This window comes from Colias croceus, chromosome 2 (assembly GCF_905220415.1).
Source record: "Colias croceus chromosome 2, ilColCroc2.1".
Taxonomy (NCBI): domain Eukaryota; kingdom Metazoa; phylum Arthropoda; class Insecta; order Lepidoptera; family Pieridae; genus Colias; species Colias croceus.
In genome coordinates this window covers 3,524,006-3,541,866 of record NC_059538.1, presented here as the reverse complement: position 1 = coordinate 3,541,866, position 17,861 = coordinate 3,524,006, and the positions used below count along the sequence as shown (strand labels likewise).

Below are 17,861 nucleotides of genomic sequence, written 5' to 3'. Positions count from 1 at the left end.
AAATGTTAACGTCTTTCACAATAGTTATTCTACTTATACTTACCGTTTTCTTTAATAAGATTTGATATTATATACTTACTGCATAGTATAGTCGTAGGATTCTTAATTATTCTTAAATAAGCTGCATGGAGTTTTTCTTCTGTTGTTCACTAATTTGGGTGCGCTTATTGCGTATCCAACTTAATTTTTTTTTTGGTGGCAGCTCAATTTTTTGAACTGTTTATGCTCTACGTATTTCTACGAACAATCGATTTGTGGATTCGTATCAAAATAATTTTGCTGTTCTCTCTGAAAGATAGTACCTACCTAATTTGCATACATGCAAATAACATTGAAAAACAAAACCTCGAAAATATTTTCAACATCCATATCTTTATTTTACGCAATCATCTATATGATCAATGATCATATCGACAAATGTAAACTCAAGATGAATGAAGTAGTAGCTTAAATAAAGAATCCGCATCCCATCGCAATGGCAGATGTAGGCGCCACAAAGTCGGGCGGAGACCGGCGCCGTCGCGTCTGTCATTTCAGCCAAAGCCTCTTGGAACCCGCCCAGAGATTATTTTTTCCTATTGATGTAGGCATCGAGGTCATCCCAGCCGTTATGATAATGGGCATCTGTTGGAAAACCCCGTAGTGTGTGTTGTCATAATTTGTCAGTGTCTTGTACAGACTGTGATGTCTTGTCGTTTTACAATATCATTAATTAACTTATGGAATAGCTAATGTATAATGCTATAGAGCGTATTAAAAGATAAAAAGAGTCGTGTCGTGCTTTTGCTAATTTACAAATAAAACATGCTAGGTAACTATTAACTTTTAATGTTGAATCGTTTATGGTCGAACCTTAGGTCGAACTATGAAGATTACTTTTTAATAGTAAGTAATAGTATCTCAATGTTTTTAATACAATAGGTACCATGGACTGAAGGCAAGTAAAAGATTACAGCTATATGGGAAAGACTTAACTGGGTTTTTATACTACATTTTTTTTCATAAACGTCGATTTTTATATTTTTTACTTTTGATTTTACCACTCGGGATTAAAAACAAAATATTTGGTTAGAAATGCATAATATTTTTATTTAGATAATATAGAACATAAAATCTTCGTAATAATAATGAGTGTTGAAAAGCCTAAGTGTTGTATGTTATAACTGTATAAATTCAATGCTATAATATACAATCATCATCGAAAATATCCTCTAAGATAATATCGCATAAATAATTATAAGCTGTAGTATGTAGAGAATGTAAAAAAAAGAAACTAAAGCCCGCCAAGAAATGGCGGGAAAACATTGTTGTGGAATATAATCTACAGATGCAATATTGGGTTTATTTGTAAGTTGTAACCTTTACTAATTAAATTTTTATACAATAAAAAATAGGTGGTTTAAAATAATCATTTAAATTACTTTATAAACAAGCAAGCAGTTTCCCCGTATTTACTCTTAGCGTAAATATACGACCACATTTCGTAAAACTGGCAATTAAAAAAAAGAAGAAAAAACACGAAACATTATTGGCGCGAATATATTTTTATCACATTCAATTTCCATTATCCGTGAAATTTAAAAGAACCAACAATTTAAACTTTGAGGTTTATAACAATAAAAGAACAAACAGTATTTCTATGAATTTATAATTATTCGTAGAAGTCAATAATTCAAATTCCAATAACGGAACGAAGAAATGAAAAGCTCGAGTAAAAATTTTTCACGTAAATATTTAAAAACACTGAAAAAGGTTTGGCTAAGTTATCTGCCACAGTATATTCCGGTAATCCGGGCTAATAACATGTTATGTGAGAATTGTGACTCTATAAATCGGCAAAATGGAAAATAGCCAACTAGAATGCGGTAAGTGTACCTAACGTTAAATAAAGAAACTTGGCGATGTCACGGCCAAAGTGCAGTTATAAGTGTGTGCATATTTTTTATATGTTTTGTTTCGGCTTCGGATCAAGGATCAGTATTTAATTAGTTAATGTTGTCATTCAAGAATCAAGAGTTTACGAACACAGTACGCTCTAAGAGAGTACGTTATAATTGTATGAGTTTTCTAAAATTGTCACGTGACTCGGTTTGGTAGGCGAGGTTTGCAACTGTTGATCTAAAAAAATATAGTATTTGAACTAATAGTAGTCTATTGATTTGTTTATTCTAATTGGTTCTTTGTAAGTTAAAAGTATTACCAAGCGTAAAATCCAATAATTTATATTAACGTGCATAGACAGTTGGTAGGTATTAAATTACTAAAACAAATGCTATATAGAAGTTAGAATATAGTTGCACTTACGCTACTAACGCTACCAACACAATATACAGATACATACAGTAAGGAAACTTCATACAAAATGTTCGAAATGGCTCCCCCCCCATAAAGCGTGTTTTCGAGGGTATTGAGGGGGATCACATCCACAGATTTTGAATATAGTATGCTTAGATTACAAAATAAAAGACAGATGGAGCGTTGCCGAACTAAACCGAATGATTTATCGTCATTTTCAATAAAGCTATGTGTGCTGTCATTTCGCCGCTGCACTGTACGTACACGGTGCTTCTGTGTTCGTGTAATGTTACCGGATATTGAAAAATTTCCCAAATTTTTCCCCGACTACGGAAAAAAGAGGGTTATGTTTTTCGAGTTTATGTATGTATGTATAATATTTCTTTGACACGCACTGCAGTATAAACCGTTGGACCGATTTTGAGATGTGAGGTTGCATTGCAATCATCTAAATTATTATGTTAGTGGCGATATTGACGTAGGCTATACACATAAATTTGCAGTCAAGTTTTAATTTTTATTTTAATATAATTTTTAAATTTCGGGTTTATGAAATTTTTTTTTTATAATATTGTAAAAATTCTTTTATTATATAAAGTACCTGCCTACTAAAGTTATATTATATGGACAAAATAATTATATTCAATTTTTAATTAAATAAATCACATAAAAAAAAGTTTCAATATTAACTATAATAATTAAATTATTTTTTATTTTTCAAATATATGAATGCGAATGGCGGTAGTTTTTAGTCGAGAATACGGGACATTTTATTTTCATCATGGAGTTCACATAAATTAAATCGCTAGCGAAAACGACGTTTTTAAGCTTTATAAAAGTAACAAAATAATGTATTATGCTTATTAAAATAATCTAATAATGATCATGAACCTTTAGTGCACTATACAAATAATCACATTCACGATCGAAAAATCCAACAGCATTACCCTGAAGATCTTTTAACCATTTTACCGTTTTACCAATAAAAATGGCAAATTCATTTTCAAAATACTGGCAACATACGTTGAAGTTTTGTATTCCTTCATATCTGTAAAATTATTATTCGTTTATAGAAATAAATCAGCCAAATAATCTACAGAAAACCTGTGAAACGATGTTTCATCTTATTTTTTGTTTTCGGGAACAAATTTTACAGCGTTTTATTATCACAAGACAGCATTTTTTTACTAAAATTGCAAACCCTTTTTGACGTATTTCATGACACTATGTGCGCTATAGCACTGGTGCAGCGACGTATTTGTTTTTGATTTCGTATTTTCTTTGACAAGGGCGACGGGCGGTTGTCATGCTCCATCTGTACTTTATTTTGTAATCTAAGATAGTATGGAAAAAAGTTTAAAGTGATGTCATTTCACATTAAATAAATATCGATTGTTTCAGTTTGTAGCCCTTTCAATAAATATATATCTGTATCGTATCTGACTACAAGTTAAAAAGAGACTATTTTTTAATTTCTATAGATATGGCAGTATAAGTTTTAAATTATGTTGACATATTTTCTACCAAAATGATAGCTACAAATAGTACCTATTAGGAGTCCAGTCTGTTTAAAGACCGCATCTATTTTTTACGCAATCTAGAAGAGCACGAAAATCTAAAAAATGGAAACCTTAAAAAATCTTGTTTAAATTTATGTGCATAATTACGTAAATATTAGGGAAGAAAAAGATAGATATTATAATAATTATTGTATTTTTATCGATACGTGACTTTACCACTTTGTCAAGCACTAAGCCTGTCAAACTATTTTCTTTTTCATCCTAAAACAAAAAGGTTATATAAAAGGAGGTTCTATGTTCGTATAATAATAATTTTAATTTATTTTTGCATATTTTGTGTTTTTTAATTTAATTTAATTTATCGTTTTAAAAATAATTTAGTAGGTATACCTACATACAAGTATTGTTAATTCTGGTTTAAAATAATTATTGAATACTTATAGGTATCATACAAATATCAAGCATTATAAATAATTTAGGTAGGTACCTACATTAAAATAGCCTTCGGCGTCCAAAAAAGACAAGATTTCGAAATATAGCACTGAAAAAAACGTACCTATTTACTTATACAAGGTATATATTTTATTGAGATTGTTTCTTTTTGTAAATTCATATTTAGGCTACACCATTTTTTAATTTTAACGGGTTTTAATCTCAAAATTACCACAAAGTCAACTGTGAAAAAAAGCAAACAGAAATATACAGGCCGAATTGATAACCTCCTCCATTTTTGAAGTCGGTTAAATATCAAAAAGGTAACAGCCCTATAGCTATACGTCATAATTTCATCGCAGGGGCTTAGTTTCCTAACTGTATGTACGTAGTATATATCTGTCAACTGTGTTACCAACATAAATAAAGTCATACCATTATATTCAGAATCCTTTTCCGCGTTTAAATTAATTCTCTTTTTTCATTTTATAGTAATTTGAACTGTTGATATATTATTTAGTTTGGATTTAGTTTGACATAACAGACAAAGCTTTTTTTGTCTTTATAATTTACTAGCTTTCCGCCCGCGGCTTCGCCCGCTTTGTCTAAAACCTAATAAATTATATACTAAAACCTTGATTTGAATCACGCTGTCTTTACAAAAAAAAACACATCAAATTCCGTTGCTTAGTTTTTAAGATTTAAGCATACATAATGGACAGAGAAAACATTTTTTTATACCTACTACTACTACTCATATATAATATGTAGTGATTTTGTGGTTTTAGGTAAATACGATTTAAATTAGTACACATAAATGAGAAAGTTACATCATTACTTAATTCTTCTTCAATTGTGAGCACGTTTTTTTTAAAATGTTGAATGGTAATAATGCTTGTTTAGCATTGATAGTAAAAAATGAAATATTTATAATAAATATTCATAGTATCATAGACGTCTTTCAAAGATAACTGAAACACGAATAGTTTTCGTTGAAACCTAGACTAAGAGCCTTAACCAATTAATAATAAACTATTTTATTTCTTGTAATATGTCTATATTTGTATTTTGTGGCTAATTGAGAATGACTGTAACAAGGACTGTAACGAAACATCAAAAACTCATATGTCAAAGCCATTAATATTTTACTTCAGTTAACTCATAAATAACTACTCCACTGTCTCATAAATTTATAGCAAATTGTGGTAGGTAATAAAGCTAAAGTGTAAAGCTAGACTATAATTAAAATTTATACTAGTTAATGTATCTGGCTAAGGAAATATAATTTCCAAAATCATTCCAAAGAGGTGTACCTGTCCCATGTAATGTTCAATGAACTGTTAATAATTAGCTATTGAATAATACCTTTACAAAATATAATAATCACATTGATAACGATTATAATAAACTTTATAATATAACTACATAAAGTACTTTAAATCGCCCATATAAACAAACAAATATGCATTTATCTTACGTCAAATATGTTTAATTACCTTATATCATTATTTCAATATCATTAATGAACATTTAGGTTACGCCTTTACGCAGGTTCCGTATATTGATTAAATGTTCATGTATAGCTCTCTTGTTATCCTAATTATTAATGTAGTACCTAACTGTAGTATTTATTCACATTAAAATTCATTTAATAAATTGATAAAAGTTCAATAAAGTTTAGTCTTTGAATATATGGTACGTTCTATTCATTTAAATTTATGCAGTAGGTTTATTACCTAATGAGTTTAACGTAACATTTTTTGTCAGGAAACTGTATCTTCAAGTAATGATGCAGACGAAGTATATTAAATACGCCTTAATTCACCAGATGTACACGCTTTCAAAATAATATAAAAAAGTTAAAACAATAAAAAGTTGTACACACATTGATACTTAAACAATGACAACTTGATCATTTCCTCTAATAATATTGAAGTCGGTTAAAACTGTTGCTAAATGCGAGGTTCACTCCATATTATAACATTTTACCACTGTTACACTAAAACATTGTATTTTATATACCAAAGTGTATTTCCTGGCTTCATGACATTTACATTATGTCGAACAATATTAAACAAATTTTATTTATAGGCAAGTTAATTTGCTATCATAATAATAGGGTATTCTAATTATCTAGCGACGTATTAATTATTATTTGAACAATATTTCATATTATTGTTAACTCGAACAACGGTACGCGTGGTCAAATTACCTATATCATTAGGTATTTATTTTGTTTTACTTACTTTGCGATGAAATAATTGACTGTAAGTACCTACTTACTCTTTTATTTAATAGTTTTGTACTTAATATTAAATAATTTATAGTAGATCTGATAGAAAAACTTTGTTTTATTGATGGGATTGACAACAAGCATACGCTAAGGCTAGTTTATTGTTTTTTTAGGAAATTAATAAAATAAGTTATTTTAAATTGTCTTAAAAAAAGAAATAAAACTTAACTATACACATAAAAAGATAATCTTCTAGATACTCTGTGGTGCAATTGGGTGCAGTCAAGTCATTAAATTAATTTGAATTTGTGGGTAATTGGAAATATTTCTTGACTCAAGTGTCTATTCGTAAAGAAGATATTTATAATGAGCGTCGCGGTCGTTCTTTAATTGTTAAAAGTGATATCAAAGGGGACAGTTCAAATGTGTATTTTATTGATTATTGAAGCTCATTTATGTAAGTAATCGCATAACATATTATATAGAATTAATGAATCGAACAAGACCACTATTATAGCGATCTAAATTATGTACTAAGTAAAAATAATTTTATTGTTATTGTATCCACAGCTTATAACATTTGTGTCATGTTAATAATGTAAGTTTAAATAAATGAATTACTTCCGTATAAATTTGATTATAAAACTTCGTAATTGTTTTGTTAAATCTAAAGTTGTAAACAATTGCAATTTTTATTTTTTAACATATTTCTTCACTAAAGTTGATTCGATATTTTTTCGTAGTCTGAAAAAATAATATACATAAATAACAAAACATGTAATTTACCTCACACAACAGTGTCACTACTTTAAATCAGGGCTATAATCAAATCTAGTTTTACATGCAAACTCAGCTACATATACAGCTTATATTCACAATAGCCATTGACGTCAAACTGTAATGTAATGCGAAATCGTCGATAGTTACGAAGCCTTTGCGTTCACAACAAAACCATAAGAATTTAATAGACAAGCAAAATGTAGGTCAGTGGCTTGTGAATCCCGCTAAATAGAAGGGGAGTCAAAGAGTGCATTAAATTAATTAGTACTGTCATACATACACGGTTTAAATTACGATGAAAAGCTCCTGGGATTGTGGCGTATCAGATGGTTAGAGGCTTTCATATTATGATGTATTCTAGCGTTATTTTATTTGATAGTATGCTTAGAATCCAAGTCCTTCTTGTTTGGCGTATGCGCTCTTTGAACATTTACTATCAAAATCTTGACGATTTATTGAATTGAAAGAGTTACTACACCTATTTTATAATATGAACCAATTTCACATACGATCACTACATTTTTTTTGAAACGTAATATATATATATATATATATATATATATATATATATAATTTACTGGACTAAACTCGAGGTTACGCTCCCGCGGTATTTCGATAAAAAGTATTATTCTTCTTTTGTCCATTATCGGTTTATTGTAACTTTATTTTATTTCATTATTGATCTACATACACAACTTTATCCAAATCCATTTTAAAGGCTTAAGTAATAACAATGATAAATAAATAAATAAATAAATAAAAATAAATAAAAATTCTTTATTGACAATAGTTTTACATTTTGAAGTCTCTGACTCCCAAACTAGGTAAAAACCTGTATGTCAGGAGCCAGCGCCCTCTTCCAAAGAATATTCAAGAAATGCCAATAAGAAAAATAAAAAATAAAAATGTTTAACAAACAAAAAATGAAAGTAGAAATTGGTTTTTCCGGCATGCATATGTGTGTTTTAGTGTTGTGTGTGTGTGTTTGTTTGTGTGTGTGTGTGTGTGTGTGTGTGTGTGTGTGTGTGTGTGTGTAATGATAATAAGACCAATCCTCGTCTTCACATCTATCTCAAAAAGCTCGAAGTTTTAAAAAATCAGTTAGGTTTAACAATTAATGTTCATCTATGACATATTATTTTTAGATAATCTCCATGAATGCCGTTATATTAGAAAATGTATGTTTCCGGTACATTTTTGTTACAATTAATGATAATTTCGCTAAGCGGTATGACGGACATGACAATTGTTACAATGTTGTGACACGCTACTGTAGTTAATTAAATGAATAAACGCTCGAATAAGTCTTTTCGGTAAGGCTTTATATGCTGTTAAAAATGAATCGATTACTGCCTTAGAAGCTAGACGCTCACCAGTCATATTTAACTGGTAAACTATGTCCACATGTATGTTCGGTATGGTTATAATTTGATTCGTTGAAGTGTATATTTCAACGAATCATTTCAATTTAAGATAAATTGTATATTTCGATACTTTACGATACAGTTTGTACTTATTCACAATATTGTTCTTGGTACCTCACGTTTATGGAAATTTGGAAGATAACGGTTATACGCGTATTTTGTATCCATTTATTACCTTTCATATTTAATGCATGAATGTGTTTGTTTCTAATTTATACATTATAATTAAACCTAAACCCAAAATATCAAATATTGCCTATGCATAATATTAGTGTAGTTATTGTAAATATTTAAAAGTAGCGTGGAATAAACAATTTCATCAATATACTTTTACTACATTATCATACAGTATACCTACACCTTACTTACTCACCATATTAAATATGTAACGAAGTGTTTCCGTGTTTCCTTTTTTTTACGTTGCTGAGTACTACGAATATATTTCTCTTGTAAAAAAATAAACATCGAAACTGAGCTATCGATTAACCAAAAAGTTCATCGACATGTGAAATCTACTAACCAACTTCGTGGACATGCTTATGGTCTAGTCTTACCCTCACAGGCATTCCTTAATAAATTAGGTGTTATAATTATGCTGATGTCGATGGTCTTTATTATACTTTAGCATTATAATCGTGATCTCAACTCTCAAAATCAATCATGTCATAATGATGATAATGTTTTAACCAATTATGATGATGATAAAACTTGTATGTCTCCCCAAACTTGACATAATGTTTTACTATTATGGTGTCGTCGATACAACTTCAACATATTCCTATTTACCAACCTGGGGTGTCCCCAAACATGACAAATATTTTTAACCAATTATGATGCTGGTGATAATAGTGACATATTCTTATATACGACCTAACATTTCCAGGTTGGCGGCAGCGCAGGAGGCGGCGGGCGCGCAGGCTCGCGCGGCGCCAGCTGATACCATGGGCGGCGCGCACCAGCCCGCTACTCCGGGGCCCAGCTCGCTCTTTATATTCTCCGACGAAAATCCTATACGGAGGTGATTATCTGAATAACTATGTAATGATAAAATAAACCGCTATTTAGATAAATAGGCATAAAACTGACAGACACACACTTTGCTATAAAAACATAATATAAGGGATTTGAAATTGTTGTTGTAATTTAATAATTTAAATTTCATAATACCTATAAAATTTTTTAAATAAATACCCAACAAATATTTTCTATCAAATAAGATCTTAAACATAGTAGGTAGTTATGTAGGTCCTAAATAACTCGAATAATAAAATGCAATTCATAAATCTAATTATTGATTCTTATTTTAAGAGAAACTTAATTTCCAAGTTTTAAGACAACCTCTATATATTAATATTAATAAGTCCCTGGTTCACCATCAGTACAGATTAACATGACATACCCACGCGGTAGGAATCCTTAATGCTTAATACATATTTAACAAGCGTCGTTTTTTGAATGCATTTTGTAAACAAAGCTTTGCGAGTGTCTTTGTACGTCTACAGAAGCCAACTATTTTGCTTTTAGGTACGCTAAGACTTTTTCTTTTCTGTTCTACTTCTTTCGTCACGTTGTTGTTGTTTTTAATGTGAAAGGGTAGAGTTTAGGGTAAGGGTGAGTTGTAATTATCATCTCTTAGATGGAATAAAATGTTGTGAATTAAAATAAATTACTCGTATATTGAGGGCTTCAATTTTAACTATTAATAATATAGCTACCTAGTTACGTACTTTAAAACTTAAATAAATCTATAACTCCAATTCTGTAGATGTTTAAAGTTATCATTAGGAGGATTTGGATTATTATCTTTGTTTCAATTAGTACCTAAGTGACGACACTCAGTATTCACAGTAATAATTGAAACAAGGATACTTCAAATTTAAACAAAAGTTATAAGATGCCATTTTTGTACATTGAGATAATAATAACGTATGGAGGAGACACCACGAACAAAATCTGTGCGCCATTTTTTTGCTCTAAGTTTTAAAAATTATTATCTAGTTAGGTACTTACTTTGAACTGATGAAAGTTATTCCTTTGCACTTTCCGTATTATTTGTGCAATATCATAACACACACGAAGGCTTATTTGATGCGTTACACTTTAAAACAAATAAAAAATGAGCGTGCAGTTACGCCATATGGCGTATGTTGAGCGGAACATAAGTGATGTAGGCGGTGTCGTCTCCATATGTATATCTTAATGTTTTTGTATCGTGCAGAAGAATCCAACGAAGCCTCAACAAAACAACAAAATTACTGTACCTACCTGACTTAAAGTATATTTCTCGGGATGATGTTTAGATTATAAAAATTCTAACTAAGGCTTTAATCTACACATATTCTACTTATTTTAAACATCTTACCATAATAATTTTAAACCACCCACACGTTTCCTTTCAAACTGAATTATGTTCCCCCCGATTGTAACATATTCGATCCATTGACGCTTCATTTAATGGCATAAACCTCGTATAATCGGAATGTAATGCAATCGTGAGCCTCACGGTCTCATTACCAACGTAATTACATTCAACGTTGAGTAGGAAATGACATCCAATTTAAATCTAACGTAGCTATATGTCGGGATAAAATCACTGAGAACCCTCTTGACTAGGTTTTAATATGAATAAAAATTTTAGTGCACTGTGTTAAAATGTGAGGTGTGTGAGATAAATGTATGGTGTTTTTGTGAGATCTAATCACAAGAAAAATACAAAAAAAATTGAAGATATAATACATGTATCATATTTTATACTAACTGATAGTTTACTTTTTTGTGACTTAGGGCCGATTTTTCAATGCTTGGATAAAACTTATTCGCCGAATAATGTATAAAACTACCATTTTAAAAACGTATTCTAATTGCCCGTATTTGACAGTTTACGTGACATTTTAATATTATCGTTTATTACTTTATTGGACGGATAAGTTTTATCCAAGCATTGAAAAATCGGCCCTTAATAATTTATATTTGTACAACTTAATATTATATACTTTTGTGTAATATTACTAGACGGACATAATATTATGTGTAATTTCTATGAAAAGATAAATGAATTTCATTTTTCTTAGTTCTAAGAAATATTACATAGTACCACAGGTAGAATAGTTCAACATGACCATTTTCAAAACCTCTATTACTTCCATTCAAAACCTCTATTACGTATTATCAAAACTGTTATCAATTCCAGGTATACAAAGTTCATTATCGAGTGGCCGCCTTTCGAGTACGCGGTGCTGCTCACCATCATCGCCAACTGCGTGGTGCTGGCGCTGGAGGAGCATCTGCCAAACGGCGATAAGACCATCTTAGCACAGAATCTGGTACGTACGAATGGACTATGTTTATTATACAATTTAAGATTTTGGACTGTTATGTTTTTTTAATGTGATAGTGTAAAAAATGATTTATTAAAGACAGACCGTTTTCGAATCTGAACGAAGTAGTAAGATGTTATAAAACAACTTAAGAATGTGTATATCTTATAACTTTTGTGTTATTCTCTCTGAAATAAATGTTTTAAAAGTATCTCCATAGGAGAGAAGAATTATTAATTCTTGCGTTTACTACATATTTAGCCCATATAATAATTTACTGAAAAACTGAAACAAGCCTTTTTTTCGGCTATTCCAGATACAGATATTCCATAATCTGAGTTTATGCTGAAAACTAAGAGATGTTATATTATTCCACATATGCAAATATTTCTAATAAATTGTTTTTCGTTTGTTACAGGAAAAGACCGAGGCGTACTTTTTAGGAATATTTTGTGTAGAAGCCTCGTTAAAAATTTTAGCCTTAGGTTTTGTTTTACACAGGGGATCGTATCTTAGAAACATTTGGAACATAATGGATTTTTTCGTTGTAGTAACTGGGTAAGTATTGTTTGTTTTATTTACTATCTTAATCATCACTTCATAGCATGTTTGAAAAGTTACGATTTGGAAGGTGCCGACTTTAAGTTGCCACTTGTTTACACTTAACATAGGTGCCAAAAAGGCGATCGTAACACAGAATTGGCGCAGAATAGAATAGTTAAGTTAGGTAAGGTTGGGGTGACTCAATTTAAATATTCAATAACAAAAACTAGGTCGATGACGATTTTCGCCGAATACAACGTGGACGTTGACCTGCGGATGCTGCGCTCGTTCAGAGTGCTTCGACCGCTCAAGCTCGTCTCGCGGATACCAAGTAATTCACAGTAATTGGCGAAAAGTTCACATATAACCTTATTATTGTTACTATATTGTTCTAGAATTTTCGCTAGTTTTTCGATTCCGAACTCTTTGACGTAGAATTAAGCGCTAGTTTTAAAAATAGAACTTTTGACTTTTTAGTGACGAATGTAGCGTCGAGTTCCTGCCATTTGCAAGATTTAAAAAATTGTCATAAAATAGATGCGTGGTTTTAAATTTTTGTGGATTTTGGACGATGCTAAATGTACTTCAAATTATGTCTAATAAATGTTGCATAATAGAGAAATATTTGTTACGTTTATTGTGTTTGTAGGTGTTTACAGATTAAAAGCTAATATTATGTAAGAATTTAGTTAAAACACGATTTACATAGGTGTGATTAAATGTAACGCATTTAGATTAAAAGTTTGTACCGAATAAAGTGTGTTTAGCTAAACGATAATGATGTAACTAGCTATACGACCATAGATCGTAGATTTGTTTTACATAGAGGAATGTGCTTGTTTTTTATTTTCTGAATACACTGAATGTTCCAGTTCGTTTTTATTTACGCACTTGCGAGACGAAGACATATAAAAAGTTCTTTACGATGCGTAAGTAGTTTGTTTTTAGTTTGTCTAAACAAGCATATTCTTTTGTAGTAATTTTATCGTTAAGTTAGATGCTAGTACAAGCTATAGTATCGAGTGATATGTGTTTGGCAGTATCATCACGCAGATGCCGGTGGTCGCGCCCGACGTCGACTTCAGGACCTTGCGTGCCATTAGGGTGCTGAGGCCCCTTAAATTAGTATCGGGCGTTCCTAGTGAGTTTATAGTTCATTTTTAGTTTAGCACCTTTAGCATCACTGGCACTAGTTGTTTGTCTATAGTCCTACGTTCTGCAAAATATGCCATTCCCCCTCTAACCATTCTAGCTTTGATACTAATGTCTGACCACGTATTCATCACTTTTGATATTTTGCAAAACTAGCGACGTTTCATCACGATTAGTGATTATTTACCTGTAATGCTTTTATTATTATTGTATCTCGTCTTCGATTTATATTAAATAGAAAAATTAAGAGAAATTATCTGTCCTCGATTGGCTTAATTTGTTTGATTTGATCATTAAAATTACTTATAGTATCATTTTAGACATGCGATATTTCAAAAGTTGATCAACTTCTCCACATTCATATAAAGTTTTTTCCTTGAATCGGTCATCAAAATATATTTTGAAGGATCTTCTTGATGCATATTATTAATGTTTTTCTACGCAGGTCTGCAAGTTGTGTTGAAGTCCATCATCAAGGCGATGGCCCCGTTGCTACAGATAGGCCTCTTGGTGCTTTTCGCAATTGTCATATTCGCCATTATTGGCCTCGAGTTTTATTCTGGGGCTCTCCATAAGACTTGCTATAGTTTAGAAGATATTAGTGAGTATTCATAAATTGTTACATAAAATATGCTCTGTTAAGTGTAAAGACTGTTATATATTGTATCTAAATGTTCCATTTAACATCATAAACATAATAATTACGACAAAATGTAATAATTATTTGAATAAAGACGACAGCTCAAGTTTATTACAAAACAAGTTATTACATTTGTCGCGTTGTGTGCACTCGACGTTAGGTATTGACCTACTTTGCTTAGTTGCTTAATGAAGTCAGTATTACTTCGATCCAAGCACCAACTTACTTATCGTTAATTGTGAATATTAAAAAGTTTTCTTTGTACTATATTTATCTGTTAATCATTTCATGGTACCCATTTCCAAATTAAGAATTCAAAGCTCGTTTCCTTTTAAATGAACGAAATGTTTCAATTAAAATAGAATTTTTTTAAATATTTGAAACGATTTAAGTGATTATTTAATTATGAACAATTAGCACTTAATTAGTGTCGTAGTAGTCTAAACAGAAAATTGTTATAACATAATGACACAAAACTATGTGTGTAGCTGAATAGGTACTCATTATCTAATCGTTAGACTACTCATTTATTTATAATATCTATCTTCGTCTGTGCTATCATAAAAATCACCATGACTTTCAATTTACACCTACTTCAATACAAATATCTAAATAACAACACCTACTACTATGTCTATATCTACTAAAAAAAGAGTGTGTGAGTGCTTATGTACACGCGTTAGAAGTTATACTTCTATACAACTTGAACATAGTTATCAATTTTCATACCACCTAGAACTAACTTCATGCTGTTAAATTTAGGTGTCGGTGTGCGCGCGCATCGTAAAAATTCACTCTCATCATTTTTCTCCATCGCGCCAAAATAAGTATAACTTCAACAACACAATACACAGATCACTATACCTGAAACACAAATTCCAGATGAAATAGTGAACGACGGCGACAGCCCAACGCCGTGCAACGCGGACAACGAGACGCTGGCCCCGTACGGCGCGCACGTGTGCACGTACGACAAGAGCACGTGCCTCGAGAAGTGGGAGGGGCCCAACCGCGGCATCACGTCCTTCGACAACATCGGCTTCGCTATGCTCACCGTCTTCCAGTGCATCACTATGGAGGGCTGGACTGCTATACTATATTGGGTAACTAGCAACATTAAGATGACAATAATTCTAACATCATCCTTTATTATGGGGAGTGTTGTGAGGAACTCTTCAGTCTAATCCCACCCGCTCAATTCCACTACCGCACCTCCCGCCAGAAAAATAAGTTCCACCCTCACAACCTCGATTGCTGGCGGAGTTCCACAGTGCGTTTTACGCGAAACTTTCTCCCGCGAACTGTGCAGCTCTGGAACGACCTACCAACGGCGGTATTCCCGAGTTCTTACAACATGGAGACTTTCAAAAAAAATATCCATATTATGTTTTTCTACAGCATTAGGATTACTTTCAACTTTGTTGTTATATGTTTCTACTATTGCTTAAGTAACTGTAAGTCATAAATCACTTATTGTATTATCCTTTATTGATTTTACTGTAATATATGTGTCAGGTTTCTAGCTGTAAGGAAATTGAATATTAATTCCTTAATTGAGGTTATTTTCTTTCAATAACCTGATTGTGATACTACAAGTTAATTCTTTGTTTCAGACGAATGACGCATTAGGTAGTACGTTCAACTGGATTTACTTTGTGCCTCTCATAGTATTGGGTTCATTCTTTATGCTCAACTTAGTTCTCGGTGTTCTTAGCGGGTATGTATACAGCATCGACAGTAGAATCATCAGGTTAACGCCTTCATGCTTTATTTTTATTGTTTTTGTTATCTTTCTGTTCGATTTATTGAGTTTTATGATGTTTAGAGAGTTCTCTAATGAAAGAACTCGAGTCGAACGTCGAGCTCAGTTTCAAAAGGAAAGAGCGAGGCAAATGTTCAATCAAGACTTCACCGGGTACATTAACTGGATAACAGAAGCAGGTGTGAAGTGTGATTTGTATGACGCTCGGTGATTTTGTTTTGCTACGTGCTAATATTGTACTCTATGACATTCAATACTAATTGTCTAATCATAACGCCATTTAAAACTAAGTTTTTAATATATTTTCAGTTTTATTTATTTCCGTTTTGTTATCATTAACATTCGTTCATTTATATTATATTTTTTAGACTTCACTTGTTCTAATGAAATATTTAATTAAACATCGTTTTTGAACATTATTTATGCTAAAATCATTCTAGTTAGACCCGTAGCATATGTATCATGTCGCTATTTTTCCAGTGAGTTTGCTAAAGAAAGAGAGAAAGTAGAAAATAGACAAGAATTTCTTAAAATAAGAAGACAGCAAATGCTAGAGAGAGAACTCAACGGTTATGTTGAGTGGATTTGTAAAGCAGGTAAGATATTTTTAATGTTATAGAATTTGACACAGCGCATGCTGTTGTTAACATTTTAACAAGAAATTATATCTTACAGAGGAAGTAATATTAGCAGAAGAAAGAACAACAGAAGAAGAAAGGATGCATATAATTGAAGGTAAAGGTTTTATTATTAACTCAATGTTATTTTACAAAAAGAAATCATCACATCAGATTCACAAGTAGGCTTAAGAAACGTTAATAATTCTTCATTATATGCTTCTTACTGATTTCCAGCTCGAAGAAGAGCAGCAGCAAAGAAAAAGTTAAAAAATCTAGGAAAAAGTAAAAGTACAGATACAGAAGAGGAAGAACAGGATGAAGATTGTGGAGATGACGGTCAGTTGACAACTTTCCCGATCACTCGTTATTGTTGTGTTGTGGTAGACCATCGACGACATTTTAGTTTGTTTTATTTCGCCTTTGTTTTGAACTAAATTCATTTCAGTAGTGACGATTTGAAAGGTTTTTATTTAATGGCTCTTCTATATTACTGTCGAGTAAATTTTAATTCCAACTAAGGAAAAGTAATCTAACTTCTGATCTATTACTATTAGGTATTGTAAATACGAATTCTAATTTAGTTTGTCATTTTCAAACATCGTAAAAATGAATGTTGCATGCCTTATCTATTGCCAATATCTAAAAATCTTAACTCATCCGTCATTACGTACTCGTACTGTATTTTGTGTGTTGGTTGTTTACAGTTCCAAAGAAAAAGCAAGGTATGGGATCAAGCGTGGCGCTGGTAGAATATTCCTTTTCATCTTCTATGTAGTTTAACTAGATTAGAAATAGATGTAGGATATTAGTGATCCCTACTCAATTATCAAAGTCCAATTACAGTTCTACCCTTTTTATTTAATTTAAAATAGATACATTTTATTTTACCAAAGTTTATCCATTTTCTATAGCCACCAAAGATCACCTTACCCTTAGTCTAAAGCTTTACTACCATAAGCTTTATAAAAAAGAAAGTTACCTTAAAACGTAACATTTAAAGTAATTTTCTGAATGTTAAATATACATATATTAGACGTCCCACGGGGGTAGTTGAACGAGATTTATACGTGACACAAGGTTCATGTTGCAACCGAGATTGAATTTCGATATCCAGTGCGATAAGTCCAATTACTCGCACGGATC

General features: G+C 31.3%; 1 protein-coding gene across 1 annotated transcript in view; it reads left to right on the top strand.

The window, feature by feature from the left end:
- Positions 1-17,861, top strand: part of LOC123705643 (voltage-dependent calcium channel type A subunit alpha-1) — a 57,199-nt gene that overhangs the window by 17,826 nt on the left and 21,512 nt on the right. The window contains 10 exon segments of the mRNA XM_045654533.1: positions 9,568-9,702; positions 11,875-12,007; positions 12,420-12,559; positions 13,585-13,685; positions 14,142-14,297; positions 15,219-15,439; positions 15,950-16,053; positions 16,579-16,694; positions 16,774-16,833; positions 16,953-17,054. Coding sequence (XP_045510489.1) covers positions 9,626-9,702; positions 11,875-12,007; positions 12,420-12,559; positions 13,585-13,685; positions 14,142-14,297; positions 15,219-15,439; positions 15,950-16,053; positions 16,579-16,694; positions 16,774-16,833; positions 16,953-17,054 — 1,210 coding nt within the window. The 5' untranslated portion in view covers positions 9,568-9,625.